The 17,556-nt window shown below is 45.1% G+C and overlaps 2 protein-coding genes across 2 annotated transcripts; both read left to right on the top strand.

Moving 5' to 3' along the window:
• Positions 1 to 2,797, top strand: clxn (calaxin; the record flags this gene model as incomplete). The annotated part of the gene is made up of 6 exons (XM_080528808.1): positions 1 to 76; positions 742 to 897; positions 1,009 to 1,113; positions 1,912 to 2,063; positions 2,487 to 2,591; positions 2,747 to 2,797. 6 exons carry the CDS (start codon positions 1 to 3, stop codon positions 2,795 to 2,797), a joined length of 645 nt encoding a protein of 214 aa, XP_080384934.1.
• A 777-nt stretch (positions 2,798 to 3,574) lies between these two features.
• Positions 3,575 to 15,665, top strand: fbxo22 (F-box protein 22; the record flags this gene model as incomplete). The annotated part of the gene is made up of 7 exons (XM_080528099.1): positions 3,575 to 3,714; positions 4,682 to 4,826; positions 5,448 to 5,538; positions 8,148 to 8,246; positions 10,268 to 10,420; positions 11,274 to 11,439; positions 15,148 to 15,665. 7 exons carry the CDS (start codon positions 3,575 to 3,577, stop codon positions 15,539 to 15,541), a joined length of 1,188 nt encoding a protein of 395 aa, XP_080384225.1. The 3' UTR covers positions 15,542 to 15,665.
• Between the last annotated feature and the right edge of the window lie 1,891 nt (positions 15,666 to 17,556).

The following is a 17,556-nucleotide window of genomic DNA, read 5'->3' as shown; positions in this document are numbered from 1 at the left end:
ATGTCTGAAATGTCTGCAATGAATAGAAAACTGATTCAGAATCTCGCTCAAACTCTGTCTAGACAAGTCAAGCACTGTAAGTATTGAGCTGTGATCATGTCAGGGAGAGGAGATGTTGTCGCATGTTTATCGACTAGCTACCTAGCATGGCTGGGTTTGCCCATCATGTCAGAAATAAGTTTGACTTGATCTACCACAGATATCTTCAATCAGAAGAGATCATATAACTCCTATTTTAGAGACTCTGGCTTCCTGTTCAATTAATTCTGCTTGTTTCTAAAGCTCTCACTGGCACAGCACCAGAATATGTGAAAGACCTTTTGCTGGCATATCAGCCCAATAGAGCTCTCAGGTCTTCTGACGCTGGTTTTCTCTGTGTACCACATTTGGTGAGGCTGCATTCTCATTTTATGCACCCAGATTGTGGAATGCACTGCCAGTTTACATTAGGGATGCAAGCTCAGCAAATACTATTTGGGTTAGGGTTAATATTAAAAAGATGGGTTTTTAGTCTTGACTTGAACATATTATGTTTAAGTCAAGACTAAAAACTCATCTTTTTAATATTGCCTTTAAATGACTACATAATTAAATGATGATTATATAATGACTAAAGCACTTTGAGCTGCAACGTTTGCAGGAAAAAGTGCTATACAAATAAAAGTTATTATTATTATTATTATTATTACTATTACCCATCACATTATGCAAATGCGAGTACAGTAAACCTTTTGGCTGCAGTCAACGAAACAGACGCGGAAAGCCTGATCCGATTGTTCAACGGCCTGTTGGGGGATCAGAGTGACAAGAGGTCAGGGACCGGCCTGGACAGAGGCAGGTTCAGGAACATCCTGCACAACACCTTCGGAATGACAGATGATATGATGATGGACAGAGGTAAGTTATGCCTGTGCTTATATATCACAATTAGTTAGGCTATATAGGCCTATCGCGTATAAGGTTACAAGGTTTATGTTGTGGTGTATAATAAATCTCTTGTGTTGCTAGTCTTCCACGCATTCGACAAAGACAACGACAGCTACGTCAGTGTGAAGGAGTGGGTAGAAGGACTGTCGGTGTTTCTCCGTGGGACGTTGGATGAAAAAATAAAGTGTAAGAGGTTAATTGAGTGCATGAGATGGTTTCTGTTCTGTTCTCTCCCTCCCCAACCACACCAGACAGGCCAACACCCTCCCAACATTTAAACAGGCCCTCATAACCCACCTCTTCAAGCTTGCCCATGGCCGCAAGGACAAACAGACTGAAGCACAGCTTCTACCCCAGGGCCATCCAGGCCCTGAACACAGCAAAGACCTAGGTTCTGGGCCCTGGACAGTCTGGACGGATTGATGGCAGCTGCTGGACTGAAAAAATCAGGTGTAGTGCTGAGGCACAAATATGTACATTTCAAGCCTGCAAACGGCGACACTTTAAATGAATGTGCAATAACACTATGTGCAATATGACAACCCTAGTCGTCTATCTGTACAGTATAGTATAGTGGATAGTGTACATAGCCTTTATTTATGTAAACCAGCTCCTTCCCTTCTTGTTTTTTTAGTTTCTTTTTTCTTTCCTAGCACCAGGGGAGCCACCCCTCCTAAATGTCGTTGTTTGGTACCTGTACTATAGCAATGACAATAAAGACCATTCATTCATTCATTCATTGCCTTCACCAGTTAACCCTCTCCCCCTCGCCTTCCCATGTGTCCCCAGCACTACCTTAATTAGGCCCCTATACTTTCTTTCTTTTCTTTCTTTTCTGTTTCTTTTTATTATTACTACTCGATCTTTTCAGTTTGTAAAGTGTCTTTGAGTGTCTAGAAAAGCGCTATATAAGTCTAATGTATTATTATGATTATTATTATTATTATTCATGCACTGAAACGTTCACTCTTTTGATACACTCAGATTGTTTTGATGTGTATGACCTGAATGGGGATGGATACATCTCTCGAGAGGAGATCTTCCACATGCTGAAGGACTGCGTACCCCGGGAGCCCACAGCAGAGGACCCTGACGAGGGCGTCAAAGACCTGGTGGAGATCGCACTGAAGATGATGGTAAATGGACTGACTTATAAAGCGCCTTTATCCAAAGCGCTTTACAACAGCTTCTCATTCACCCATTCACACACACATTCACACACCAATGGCGGCAAGCTACCATGCAAGGCGCCGGCCCGCTCTCTGGGAGCAATTTGGGGTTCAGTGTCTTGCCCAAGGACACTTCGACATGTGGCCAGCCGGGGCTCGAACCGCCGATCTGCCAACCTTGCGATCATTAGTCGGCGGCTCTACCTCCTGCGCCACAGCCGCACTATTTATGATGGTGATAAGATCATATTATATTTTCTCCCTGTACACCGTGTTTAAATGCTTGCTCACCTCAGACAAGAATGTAGTAGTAACATTCATGCTTCAGATGAAATAAATGAACATATGAATTACAAAATGTGTATTTAATACGTTGTTTTCCCCCCTCAGGACCATGACCATGACAGCAGGCTCTCCTATGCAGACTTTGAGAAGGCCGTGAGGAGAGAGAATCTACTGCTAGAGGCCTTTGGGCCCTGCCTTCCTGATGCTAAGGTGATCTTTGCAGTTAAAGCCACACTCCAACAACTTAAACAATGGAATAATACAACATAACTTAAACAATGGCTAATACAACATAGGACAGTAACTTGCCTCTCTTGATTTGACAATACCCTGGTTCTGACATGTTTTCTGTTTCTGTCTTGCAGAGCATAAAGGCATTTGAGCAGCAGGCATTTCATGATTCACTGGAGCACTAAGGACACCACTACTATCTGTTTTCTCGACAATATGTTTTTTAATAACCATTGCTCATACTCTGATGCCAAATGTCAAAATTAAACGTGTTGAATAATCATCTGAGTGGTCTGAAATGAGAGAACCTGAAAAACAATTTCAGTCTGAGTGAGTCATTTCAGAAAATAGAGCCTCTGTTATTATATTCTCTGTCTGGGCTTAGCTGTTGTTCTGTGTTCTTCTTCTCTGCTGGTTTGACCTCAGGGATGGATGCGACCATCAATTAATTAGATATCCATATATACCACTTAAACTGTTAATTTTATACTTGTGTTATATATATATTTATGGAGAAGAAGCCATTTCTAATGCCCCCCCACCCCCAAGGCAGCAAACCTAGGGGAAACACTGTACCCCATTTACATATTTAATTAATCAATAAAGAAATATTGCCAACATTCTTTTTATTTTTCAGTGAACAGAGAGAAAAAGCATACTTCTATTTATTACATTATGTTAGTTATTTAAGGAGGGAAAATCAATGTTTGCAATGTATAACTGAATATGACAATGACAGAAATACTTTATACAACCAACACTTAATTAATATGTTGTAATGTTGGCGGGCATGGCTACCCACCACTAGGTGGCAGCACCCGTCCCGTCCTTTCTGGCCGATAGTCCTACGCTTCCGACGTTTACGTGAAATTGCGTAGAACCTCCTCTTTTAACGTCACTTACGTAGAAGGTGAAAGCCCCCTCAGCGAGCTGGCAGGCACAGACATCTTGAGCAGGGAAACATGGATGAAAATCATCATCTCTCAGATGAAAACCCACATTTATGTGAGAGCGAGGCGGAATACATCCTCAGCAATGTGGCGGAGGTGGTGGAGAGAATCCTGACCTTCGTCCCGACCAAATCCCTCCTCAGACTGGCCAGGTAAACGTCTGTTAGGAGGTAAACGTCTGTGAGGAGACACCTAGCTAACGGTCACTAGCCTGGTTGTCAACTTACGTTGTTTATGAAGCTATGGATTCATACCAATCTGTTCATGTCGAATATTATATATATTCACATTGTTCATATGACTAGAGATGGAGAATATAGCAACTGGAGCAGGCAGGGCTAGCATGCAACTTGCTAACCCGTCGTGACGTTAGAATTATACGGTTCTATCTCCATTTCTGTCAAAATTTGACAGAGTTTTTTTTACATAATCTGATCCATTAGGTGTTTATTAATGCCTGTGTGGTGTTATTTAAAAAATGTTGACATTTTTGAGTTAGTAATTCATCAAATACAAAGGTTCCATCTCACGAAACATAATGGAATGTAAACACTTTGACGCTCAATATCTCTGAACTGCCCTAAACGGAGATATAACCTTATCATTCTAAACGGAGATAGAACCTTATCATTCTAAACTGAGATAGAACCTTATCATTCTAAACGGAGATAGAACCTTATCATTCTAAACGGAGATAGAACCTTATCATTCTAAACGGAGATAGAACCTTATCATTCTAAACGGAGATAGAACCTTATCATTCCAAACGGAGATAGAACCTTATCATTCTAAACGGAGATAGAACCTTCTCATTCTAAACGGAGATAGAACCTTATCATTCCAAACGGAGATAGAACCTTATCATTCCAAACGGAGATAGAACCTTCTCATTCCAAATGGAGATAGAACCGTATCATTCTAAACGGAGATAGAAGAACCTTATCATTCTAAACGGAGATAGAACCTTATCATTCTAAACGGAGATAGAACCTTATCATTCTAAACGGAGATAGAACCGTATCATTCTAAACGGAGATAGAAGAACCTTATCATTCTAAACGGAGATAGAACCTTCTCATTCTAAGCTCACGCCGTGTCTCTGTCTGCTGGTGTTTATAGTGTTTGTAGACTCTGGAGGAACTGTGCACGGAGGGTCCTGAGGACCCAGCAGAAGCTGACCTGGGTGTCTGCCTCCGTGCCGTCCGGGCCGCCCGGGCCGTGTGAGGGTCATGTTCTCTGTAACACCCTGGCTGAAGAGGTGGAGGTAAGGTTACTGTGAGGGTCATGTTCTCTGTGATAACCTGGCTGAAGAGGTGGACGTAAGGTTGACTAGTCTGGGCTTTAACTGTGAGAGTCATGTGCTCTGTGATAACCTGGCTGAAGAGGTGGAGGTAAGGTTACTGTGAGGGTCATGTTCTCTGTGATAACCTGGCTGAAGAGGTGGACGTAAGGTTGACTCTGGGCTTTAACTGGGAGGGTCGTGTTCTCTGTGATAACCTGGCTGAAGAGGTGGAGGTAAGGAAGGTTGACTCTAGGCTTTTAACTGGGAGGGTCATGTTCTCTGTAATAACCTGGCTGAAGAGGTGGAGGTAAGGTTGACTAGTCTGGGCTTTAACTGGGAGGGTCGTGTTCTCTGCGATAACCTGGAGGTATTATCAGCTAGTAGCCGGGCTGAGGTAGTCAGTAGATGCTTGGTTGACTTCCTCAGAGAGCACTCAGCTACGTTCATAGTGGTGAAGCAAAATTATTGACAGTTGAGGCTACCCACCATGAAGAGAGATGAACAAGAATTGCACTAGGCTCACAGCATACATTTGGTGTACATTTGGTGTGAATGCTGTACATTTGGACAATACTCACTGTATCTCTTGTTCTATGTCAACAGCATGTATACCTGCTGCCTAAAACAGTCCTGGTTGTAGTGGACTGTGAGACCTACAACGGACAACAAGACTGCTGCTACCGGCAGAAGAAAGGTAGAGTATGCTGTTACTGTTATGTGCTGTTACTGTTATGTGCTGTCTAGGGCTGCAACGATTAGTCGACATAATCGACGACGTCGATCATAAAAACTCGTCGACGTGGAATTTTAGTGTCGACGCATCGTATTAAAAACACACGAGCCGATAATACAGAGCCGCGCTGTTCATTTGTAATTGCAATGCACTACAGGAACTGCTGGGGGCAGTGTCACGTCTACAACTCTAGTAGCCTAGTCTAACAGCATACGGCAAAGAAGGAGAGAGAGTATGAACCATGGCATGGCGGGGCGAGAACATGAAGATGAGCGGAGAAAAGCGAGACCTAGACTCAGCAAAGTCTGGGAATATTTTACGGACGACAAACCACACTCGTCCGTGAAATGTAATATATGTAAAACAAAACTAGCATTCCACAGCAGCACCACCGCGATGCACGAGCATCTTAAGTAAGTGAAATAAGTGAATGCTATTTCAATTATGTTGAGTCCACCAGCGAGCTGTCTGTAAGATAAACAGCGCCAAGCGTAGCCTACTAGATAGCTAGTTAAGCCGGATTTATGCTTCTGCGTCGCCATTTACGCGCAGCGACGCAGAGGGCTGTTTCAATTTCTACTTCTGCGTCGGTCGGTCTTGTGTCACCCTGCAATTACACTGCCACAACGCTAGTTGGCAGTGTGTTTTCAATGCCCGTGCTGTGCTTCTTCCGGTTTGTGTAGGTGTTGTTTACTTTCCTTAGCTATCGCTAATCGCTATCAGTGTGGCAATGACTACACGCTCTTGTCTCCCGCTCACTGGCACATCCATCGATGATATGACATTAACTGCTGGGTTGGGCAGTGCCTAATTCGCGTCTATCGTGCACATATCAGCCTAACTTTAGATAGACACAGTGGTGTGTTAAGCATAGACACAGCACCAAAGCGTTTTTTGTTGTTAAGCTTGTTATAAAAAAAGGTAACATTAACATGAAACATGAAATTATATTAAACTAAGATAATGCGACGGTTATCTTAATTGTTCAAATCCACACGACTAACCGGAAAAATAATCGACAGATTAGTCGACTACCCAAATAATCGTTAGTTGCAGCCCTAGTGCTGTCACTGTTGTGCTGTCTCTGTTATGTGCTGTCTCTGTTATGTGCTGTTACTGTTATGTGCTGTCTCTGTTATGTGCTGTCTCTGTTATGTGCTGTCTCTGTTATGTGCTGTCTCTGTTATGTGCTGTCTCTGTTATGTGCTGTCACTGTTATGTGCTGTTACTGTTATGTGCTGTCTCTGTTATGTGCTGTCACTGTTATGTGCTGTGTCTGTTATGTGCTGTGTCTGTTATGTGCTGTGTCTGTTATGTGCTGTCACTGTTATGTTGTGCTGTCTCTGTTATGTGCTGTGTCTGTTATGTGATGTTACTGTTATGTGCTGTCACTGTTATGTGCTGTTAAATGTTATGTGCTGTCACTGTTATGTGCTGTCACTGTTATGTGCTGTCACTGTTATGTGCTGTCTCTGTTATGTGCTGTCACTGTTATGTGCTGTCACTGTTATGTGCTGTCACTGTTATGTGCTGTCACTGTTATGTGCTGTCACTGTTATGTGCTGTCACTGTTATGTGCTGTCTCTGTTATGTGCTGTCTCTGTTATGTGCTGTCTCTGTTATGTGCTGTTACTGTTATGTGCTGTCACTGTTATGTGCTGTCTCTGTTATGTGCTGTCACTGTTATGTGCTGTCACTGTTATGTGCTGTCACTGTTATGTGCTGTCACTGTTATGTGCTGTTACTGTTATGTGCTGTCACTGTTATGTGCTGTCTCTGTTATGTGCTGTCACTGTTATGTGATGTTACTGTTATGTGCTGTCTCTGTTATGTGCTGTCTCTGTTATGTGCTGTCACTGTTATGTGCTGTTACTGTTATGTGCTGTGTCTGTTATGTGCTGTCACTGTTATGTGCTGTGTCTGTTATGTGCTGTCTCTGTTATGTGCTGTCACTGTTATGGGCTGTTACTGTTATGCGCTCTACTGAATTGGGGGAATGAAAGATTCCATGTGTGTGCTCCATGAACAAATTATGTTTGACGTCTTGTAAGAAGTGCAGTGACCTCTTGGCTTATATAATATAATAATAATAATTTTATTGCCATGCGATCAACTTGTCAGTCAATTGTTGGAATTCTGTATTTTATGCTCTAGTAGGCCATAGATGGTGACTCTGGAGCAATCAGGGGTTTAGCGCCTTGCTCAGGGGCACTTTGACATGTGGCCAGCCGCCAGTTTCGAACCGCTGCGAGATTCCGACTTTTGCGATTGTTAGACACCGGCTCTACCGGCTGAGCTACGTAGCCACTTAGCCACCCACTTCATTCTTGTTCGGTTGTTCTCCATAATGCATCAAAGCCCTGCTTAGTTTGATCAGAGGTAGAAATGGATTTCAGATGCTGTTGTATTATTATTATTATTATATTATAATGTCGAGCTAGCCAGATGTATGGAAGATGGGGATGACTGGAAGCGCCAATGGAGGGCTTGTCCGAGGACGACCTAGTAGTATATATATCTAGGCTCATGGTGTTTTTTGTGTGTGTTTTCTCGCCTTAATCCCCACACAGCACGGAAGAGCCGTCACAGGGCAGACTCCGTGGAGGATCTGACCCGGCTGTTCCCGACAGGATGTGACATCATGGGCATCGCCACACCCGGGATCGTTTGTAAGTGTTTATATGTTTAATGTTCCCACCCCTAATCGCCAGAACACCGTCACGCAGTGTGACCTTTAACCTGGGCTGTGGTCGTCAGGGCTGGCCTGGTAGATGTAGAAACCGCCGGTTGTACCACAACGTCTGTGAAAAACAAATTGACCACCATAACCTTTTTACAGGGTTCCCACGGGTCCTTGAAATTCTTGAATGTTTGTGAATTTGCGAAAAAGAAATCAAGGTCTTAAAAGTTTTTGAAACAAGACATGGGTCATTGAAAGTGCTTGAATTCCCCCCTCTCTCTCTCTCTCTCTCTCTGTCTCTCTCTCTCTCTCTCTCTAAAAAAAAGATCTCTACAATATATATATATTCAAACATTTTTTACTTAGCTCGTCAACTAGTTCTGTCTCAAACTATGCCATGTTGGGTCCTTGAATTTGAGGCAATTGAGTCTTGAAAGGTGCTTGAATTTGATGTTTCAGAGGGTGTGGGAACCCTGTTTTTAATATGTACATTTTAGAAGGAACCACAACTACTGACTCCAATGCGGCCAATTCTCTCCAACCCAGCTTCTTAATTTGATGAGGAATCTTCTCTTAATTTGCACTAATAACAATAAACGTAGAGAAATTTAGATGTTTGTATCTGGGTTGAACACAACCTCATGAGACTTATCCAAAAAAATCCAGGCTTATTTTGATCAATCTCACAAGATTATCAACAAAAATAAGCCTGGATTTTCCTTTAGCAACATTGATGGAATACCCCCCTGGACTTAGTATTGAACTTTATAAACAATCTTTATTTACTGTGTGTTCCCTGTTACCATGATTCTACCACTTCCTATTTCCTACTTCCTGCTTGCCCCATAACTCCCTGCACACCTAAAGGTGCACTCCCAAAATATGCTAGACGTTGCCATTTTATCTGTCTTTAGTTTACCCTTTGGGAACGGCAAAACCTGTGTAGCTCAGAACATTAATATTTCACTACATGGACCTAAACATACCGTAAATCAGAGAGAGAGAGCGCTTCTGTGCTGTAATTCAGAGGCTGTTGTCAGTTCATGACATTGAAGTTGTTGTGAAATGTGTTGCTGCTGAGTGATGCAGTGTCGTTTAGCAGAGTATTTAATGTTAACCAGGTCACTTATCATATCAGAGAGGAATCGCCTAACAGCCACCCCTCCTCGAAATTAATCCTCCCCCTTCCCCTGTTAGCGTGCTCTGCTGCCGGGAGGCAGGGGGCTGTTAGCCTGACAGATAGGCTGGGCTGTTAGCCTGACAGATAGGCTGGTGTTTCAGGGGTGAAGGGAGGCTGAAGGATCCTTATTCCTCATTTCATTATACAGCATCAACCCATCAGGGCTGCTGTGAAGTGTGTTTATGACACACACTGACTCACGCTGACTGTCTGACTTATGACACATCAAGTTCAAAACGGGGTCAACTCCTTCTCTTCTCTCTATACTGGAACTCATACCAGTCTCCGTCTTTGATATCAGTTGTCTATACTAATTGCACGCAAGCATTTGTCGATGATTCTAATAATATATATGCCATTTTAGCTGACGGTAAATTTGATCCAAAGCGGCTTACATTGCAATGAATGCATATGTTTCGGTGTATATATACAGTCCTAGCAGGAATCGAACCCACAACCTAAGCGTTGTTAGCGCCACGCTCTACCAACTTAAAAATATGATTTACACATAACAACACATAGGAAGGCATCAGCCCCCTTATCAACTCAGAAAAAACAATAAAATAAAAGAACAACAATTCAACAATTCAAATCAACAGAAATTTAAAAACACAACAATTCAAACCAACAAAACCAAACAATTCATTCAAAATCATACACCAACCCTCCATCCTCCCCCACAGTTATAAATGTGCTCCCTTCCCCAACACCTTCTCAAATGTCTCCTTCCCCCACGTACGTCCTTATCCTCTACTAACCGAGCCACAGAGGACCACGTGTGTTGATGATGTTTTGAGATGTTTGAGATGTTCTCCTCTCTTCTCCTCCAGTGACCCCCAGCGGCCGCCACTCTGGCGCCCCAGTAGAGCACCAGGAGGGGGAGGCGGGCTACGCCGTGCTGTTCCCCCACATGGACGGGGTCACCATCCGCCCCTTCCACTTCTGCAAGCAGACCATCTCCCAGGCCGCCCTGGAGGAAGCAGGTCTGTGTTTCCTATTGGAGTTCAACACACACACATACACACACACACACACACACACACACACACATCTGTGTGTTACTGTCTGTCCCACCACAGTAATCCACTTCGCCAGCTGGCAGCAGCATTCATGACAATTGTTAAATCTCACGTTTGTCTGATAAAAAATAGTATAAATAGCATTATCTACCGCAGTATTTCTACAGTATGCTAAGTACACCTCTTTGGCTAGCCCTAGTCGTCATATCGGCATGGGGGGGGGCGGCTGTGGCGCAGGAGGTAGAGCCGGCGTCTCATGATCGCAAGGTCGGCAGATCGGCAGTTCAAACCCTCGGCTGGCCATGTCGAGGTGTCCTTGGGCAAGACACTGAACCCCAAATTTGCTACCAAGGCGCGGGCCGGCGCCTCGCATGGTAGCTTGCTGCCATTGGTGTGTGAATGTGTGTGTGAACGGGTGAATGGGTGAATGGGTGAATGAGAGGCCATTGTAAAGCCCTTTGGAATAAGGCGCCATATAAGTCAGTCCATTTTATTCCGTTTACACGGGACCCCACGGGAGTTTTGGCGTTGAACGTGTGACCTGTCCCAGTGACCCCTGGAAGAAGTACACATTCCCTGCCCCCCTCAGACCCCCTCATCTTCCCCCAAAGCGTCATCCCTATGTCATGGTGTTGTCGTCCCTCCCTCCTCCCTCAGGGCTGGTGGGGAACCCAGACCTCCGGGTGGTCCTGCTGTTTGGTATCTCATGGTGTTGTGGTCCCTCCCTCCTCCCTCAGGGCTGGTGGGGAACCCAGACCTCCGGGTGGTCCTGCTGTTTGGTATTTCATGGTGTTGTCGTCCCTCCCTCCTCCCTCAGGGCTGGTGGGGAACCCAGACCTCCGGGTGGTCCTGCTGTTTGGCTACGAGGCGTACAAGTCTGGAGCCGCCCGCTTCCTCAACCAGGTCCTGGAGCCGCTGGCCAAGAGCAAGGCCCTGATCGCTGGAGGCCACGTGGAGAACGTCTTCTCCCCTCCCAGAGACTGGTGAGTTACCCTGTCACACACTCTCACTATAATAATAATAATAATAATAATAATAATAATAATAATAATAACTTTTATTTGTATTATTATTATTATTATTAACCTTTATTTAACCAGATAGGTCAGTTGAGAACCAATTCTCATTTACAATGACGATCTGGCCAATTGGCAAAACAGAGGCAAGTCTGTACACAAAACACAACACAGTATATACAATATAAAACACAACCCAATATATACAATATAAATGAGTGCAATACACGACAAGTATCAAAAACATCTATACATCACAACACAGTATGTAAAAGACAGCAGGGACCAGGGGGACGTTATCTTAAAAGCAGGTGCAGTGATCCGAAACAACATCTGAGTGTTTAAAGGTGGGTAACGCGATTAGAGTGGTGAGTTTTAGTGTATAGCGCTTTTCCTGCAAACGTTGCAGCTCAAAGTGCTCCAATCATTATATCATCATAATTTAATTATTTAGTCATTTAAAGCCAATATTAAAAAGATGGGTTTTTAGTCTTGACTTGAACATATTTGCTGAGGTTGCATCCCCTAATGTAAACTGGCAGTGCATTCCACAATCTGGGATATAATGAGAACGCAGCCTCACCAAATCTCCTCTTTTGTACATGTGGTACACAGAGAAAACCAGCGTCAGAAGACCTGAGAGCTCTATCTATTATCACTGCAGGAAGAAGTTGTTAGGGCGAATGTTATTGTCACAGTTATTTGACTGGAACCGCGTTCTATGGTCAGATGAAACAAAAATGTAGCTTTTTTTGTTGTTGTTGGAACAAACACTCGAGGTGGGTTTGGCGTATTAAGAAGGATAGCTACACTGAACACAACCTGATCCCCACTGTTAAGCATGGCGGAGGTTCTGTGATGTTCTGGGGCTGTTTTTCCTCCCAAGGCCCTGGGAACTGAAATTAAACTAAAATGTTAAATCTGAATCTGGCTGCCTCTGCCAGGAAACTAAAACAAAAATCAAGCTTCTGCCACGGCCGTCTCAGTCCCCTGACCCACACCAGGGTATCCGCGGTGTCTTGAAAAGTATTAAAAGTTGATAAATCAATTTTGGGAAAATCAAGACCCTTAATAAGTATTAAAAAGTCTTATCACGATTTTATGAGGTCTTGAATTTTTTGGGTATTTTTCTGAATTAGACTCTGTCCAAAGAGTTTGAGTCCTAAAAACTTTTAGTAAAAGTTTGTGAATTTATTAGTTTTATTAAAAAACAAATTCTGTTGTATGATAGTGGTCTAGTCTATTGCAAACTAAAACTGTTAAGTTAAAGGTGTCACTGGTGTCAACGGTTACAGCTCGAAGTGGCGGTGAGGTCTGGAAAAATATTGACAAGGTCTTTAAAAAGTCTTAGAAAGGTATTGAAATTAACCTCAAGATTCTTGTATATACCATGCAAACCCCACTGAGAACCTGTGGGCTGAGCTGCAGAGGAGAGTCCACCAGAGGGGACCTATAGGACCCTGGATGACCTGGAGAGGTTCTGTAAAGAGGAACGCTCTCAGATTCCTTCCTCTGTGTTCTCCAACCTTATTAGGTGTCACAGGAGAACAAGACTCTGAGCTGTTGTTATTGGCAAAGGGAGGTTGTACTAAGTATTGAATGCCAATAATTGTGGCACATCTTTAGTTTTGTTAGAAGTAATTGATGATGATAGGTTTTACTTCAATTAAAGGTTGGATGTTTCTCTCTTTTTTTTCCAGTGTGACATTAAGCTAATTCACACTAATTCACACAAGGTGATTTTGTTTTATAACCCCTTTTACTCGTGTTTACCAGGGGTGCAAATAATTGTGGAGGGCACTGTATGTCTCTTCAGGTTACATCTTAACTGCTCCTCCTGAGACATCTACAACCCCCCAGCACTGCGTCTCCTGAGACACCCGCTTTTCCCCTTTACTGTGTCCCCTAAGACTTCTACTGCCCCCCTTGTACTGTTTCTCTGTTTCTCCAGCGTCTATATAAGAGCTAGATTACTCTTCCTGCTACGACTGGTGGATTGAGGATTCACTTACTTAGTCAAATGTATTAATTGTAAGTCGCTTTGGAATAAGGTGTCTGCTAAATGCCAAAAATGTAAATGTAAATGTATGTGCTCTGCTCTTAGGTTCCGGTCTGCATTGTGTACAATGTTAGTTGCTCATAGACGCTGAGGGCAGCACTGTTTACAGTGCACCCTGTAGGAGTATTACATTTACATTTACATTTTTGGCATTTTAGCAGACGCCTTATTCCAAGGCGACTTACAATCGATACATTTGACTAAGCAAGTGAATCATCAATTCACCAGTCGTAGCAGGAAGAGTAAACGAGCTCAGGCCAGGGGCCATTGGCAGTCGTCGTGATAGAAGAAGAAAGAAAGATCTTTTTTTTTTCTTACACTGTAGAAACAGTACAAGGGAGGTAGACATTTTAGGGGACACAGTATAGGGGGGTAGTAGATGTCTCAGGAGACACAGTGCTGGGGGGTAGTAGATGTCTCAGGAGACACAGTGCTGGGGGGGTAGTAGATGTCTCAGGAGACACAGTGCTGGGGGGGTAGTAGATGTCTCAGGAGACACAGTGCTGGGGGGTAGTAGATGTCTCAGGAGACACAGTGCTGGGGGGTAGTAGATGTCTCAGGAGACACAGTGCTGGGGGGGTAGTAGATGTCTCAGGAGACACAGTGCTGGGGGGGTAGTAGATGTCTCAGGAGACACAGTGCTGGGGGGGTAGTAGATGTCTCAGGAGACACAGTGCTGGGGGGGTAGTAGATGTCTCAGGAGACACAGTGCTGGGGGGGTAGTAGATGTCTCAGGAGACACAGTGCTGGGGGGGTAGTAGATGTCTCAGGAGACACAGTGCTGGGGGGGTAGTAGATGTCTCAGGAGACACAGTGCTGGGGGGGTAGTAGATGTCTCAGGAGACACAGTGCTGGGGGGGTAGTAGATGTCTCAGGAGACACAGTGCTGGGGGGGTAGTAGATGTCTCAGGAGACACAGTGCTGGGGGGGTAGTAGATGTCTCAGGAGACACAGTGCTGGGGGGGTAGTAGATGTCTCAGGAGACACAGTGCTGGGGGGGTAGTAGATGTCTCAGGAGACACAGTGCTGGGGGGGTAGTAGATGTCTCAGGAGACACAGTGCTGGGGGGGTAGTAGATGTCTCAGGAGACACAGTGCTGGGGGGGTAGTAGATGTCTCAGGAGACACAGTGCTGGGGGGGTAGTAGATGTCTCAGGAGACACAGTGCTGGGGGGGTAGTAGATGTCTCAGGAGACACAGTGCTGGGGGGGTAGTAGATGTCTCAGGAGACACAGTGCTGGGGGGGTAGTAGATGTCTCAGGAGACACAGTGCTGGGGGGTAGTAGATGTCTCAGGAGACACAGTGCTGGGGGGGTAGTAGATGTCTCAGGAGACACAGTGCTGGGGGGTAGTAGATGTCTCAGGAGACACAGTGCTGGGGGGTAGTAGATGTCTCAGGAGACACAGTGCTGGGGGGTAGTAGATGTCTCAGGAGACACAGTGCTGGGGGGGTAGTAGATGTCTCAGGAGACACAGTGCTGGGGGGTAGTAGATGTCTCAGGAGGAGCAGTTAAGATGCAACCTGAAGAGTTCAGAGAAACAAGAGATAAGAAATGTGACATCATGTGACGGTAGCGTCCCCCTCTCTCTCTCTGTGTGTGTGTGTGCGCCCTGCAGCTGTGGCCGGGGGTCCTACGGCGTGGTGGGCCTGGCCCTGAGCGGCGCCAGGGTCCAGGGGGCCTCCGTGCTCCTGGAGCAGGACGTCAGCAGCGCCAAGGCGGCCGAGGCCACCGTCCGCAGGCTGAAGGCCGCCAACCTCCCCGAGAGGAACACCCTGGGCTTCATGTTCGCCTGCGTGGGTCGCGGCCACAACTACTACAACAACCAGCCCAACGTGGAGGCCGACACCTTCCGCAAGGTCTTCCCCAACACGCCGCTCTTCGGCTTCTTCGGCAACGGGGAGATCGGCTGCGACCGCATCGTCAAGGAGGACTACACGCTGTGCGACACGGACACGGACAGCCTGCAGCACGGCTACACCACCGTGATGACCCTGGTCCACCTGGGCTGACCACAGGGATGTCCCTGTGTCATCTGGGTTGACTCCGGTGAGGACTCTATGACCCGGGGTCATCTGGGTTGACCACAGTGATGACCCTATGACCCGGGGTCATCTGGGCTGACCACAGTGATGACCCTGTGACCCGGGGTCATCTGGGTCGACCCTGGAGGATTCCTTGTGTCTTGGCAAGCAGCCAATGTGGACTCCAGCTCAGCCGACTGGGCACCTCTACTGTATCAGGCGAAGCGGTCTGGAGCAACAACAACAACAACATTCCAGTGCTACTAGTGTCATGTGACCCCTCTGCTTGGGTGCATGATGGTGCTATCCGTGTCTATTATCACAGCCTGTAACCATGCCTTTCCAGGGTTCAACAGTAACGCTTGCCCGGAGCAAGTAAAAAAAATCGCCGGGTTTGTTTGCGCGAGCCCGACGACGCTGCTGGATCCTGGATATCTTTACCTGTGTGCAGGAAGAACAACAGACGGCGCAGGCACCAGACCAGACTAGATGATCATGGAGTGAAGATATTATTTAAGCATTACGCGCCTGTCGATCACCCGTCGCATCGCGTACGCTTTAGTAATATCTTCACTCCACGATCATCTAGTCTGGTCTGGCGTCCAGGATCCAGCAGCGTCGTCGGGCTCGCGCAAACAAACCCGGCGAATTTCTTACTTGCTCCGGGCAAGCGGGTAAGCGTTACTGTCGAACCCTGCTTTCTCTGATCGGTGTCACATTGGCCACAAGTCAAAGATGTAAATGCCATCAAGTCTTGTCCATTTTTTGTGAGGAAAAAAACAGTGTTTTAACTGCTATGACTGAAATTCTTTGATTTTAATTATTGTGTTGATCAGTTTTGAAACTTGAATTGAAGAAATCTCCTTTATGTTAGTGAAGAAAATACTTAATAATAATAATAATACATCCATCTCATGACTATTTGTTTATTATGCTGGACTTTGTAGAGATATATATGCATTATATATTCTTCTCCCGAAATGTTATGCAGATATCGAACCTGAATATTCAACTTCAACCTCAAACCAGGGTTGTTTCGCAGGGTTGTGATGGAGTAAGTCGTCAACACTTAACGTATCCCTACTCATGTTGTAATTGTTGAGATTACAGATCAGGCACTTTTGTTTAAGTTGGGAGATTTTAGCGAAGGAACGTTCTGGACCTTCTGCACAAATCGATGTCTTAATTTGAATGTCCCCCCCCCCCCTCTCTGCTTTAACACATCCCCGTTGTGTTACACGCAGGAAGCGTTTAGAAAGGCATGTCCACCTCCTCCTCCTACCTGATCTACCTGATGAGACTTATTTCACAAACTATCCACCTTTCTTCTTTTTTTCTTTCTTTTTTTTAATGGCGTCTGTGATTAATGGTAGGATCTCACCCAATTCTCTCTACATTGTTTTTGTCATGTGAACTTGTTAGCTCACATTTTGTACTACCTTGTAATGGAAGGTTTTACGGTTCGGTCCTCCCCTGCTGGTTCTACACAGTCTGACAGGGTATTCCATAGTCATGTCTTGGGGGCGGCTACATAGCTCAGCCGGTAGAGCCGACGTCTAATGACCCGCAAAAGTCGGCAGCGGTTCGAATCACGGCTGGCCACCTGTAGAAGTGCCCCCGAGCAAGGCACCGAACCCCCTAATCGCTCCACGGTCGCCGTCTATGGCCGACCCCCTTGCCTAGAGCAGAAAATACCGAATTGCAACAATTGATTGACAAGACATAATAATTATTATTATGTGATCACTATGAAGTGGCAGAGAAGGGGAGTGTTATCAGTACAAACATGTCAAATGTTGTAAAATATCTTGATTACTGTAGCTAATGCATTACATGAACATATTAATCTGAATAATTAGCTTCAGTCTGCATGGGAGTTACATTATGTTTGAGGAGTCTGGGACGTTTCTGTCTGTTGAAGGGTTGGAAGTCTTGATTGTGTCACATAATAAGACTGAAGTCCTACTGGCGCATGTAATGCTGACTTCACTTGTCTCAACAGG

Source organism: Nansenia antarctica (assembly GCF_963989245.1).
Source record: "Nansenia antarctica genome assembly, chromosome: 4".
Lineage (NCBI taxonomy): Eukaryota > Metazoa > Chordata > Actinopteri > Argentiniformes > Microstomatidae > Nansenia > Nansenia antarctica.
Note: the sequence above shows the minus strand (reverse complement) of the source record. Positions and strands in the feature narration are given on the sequence as shown.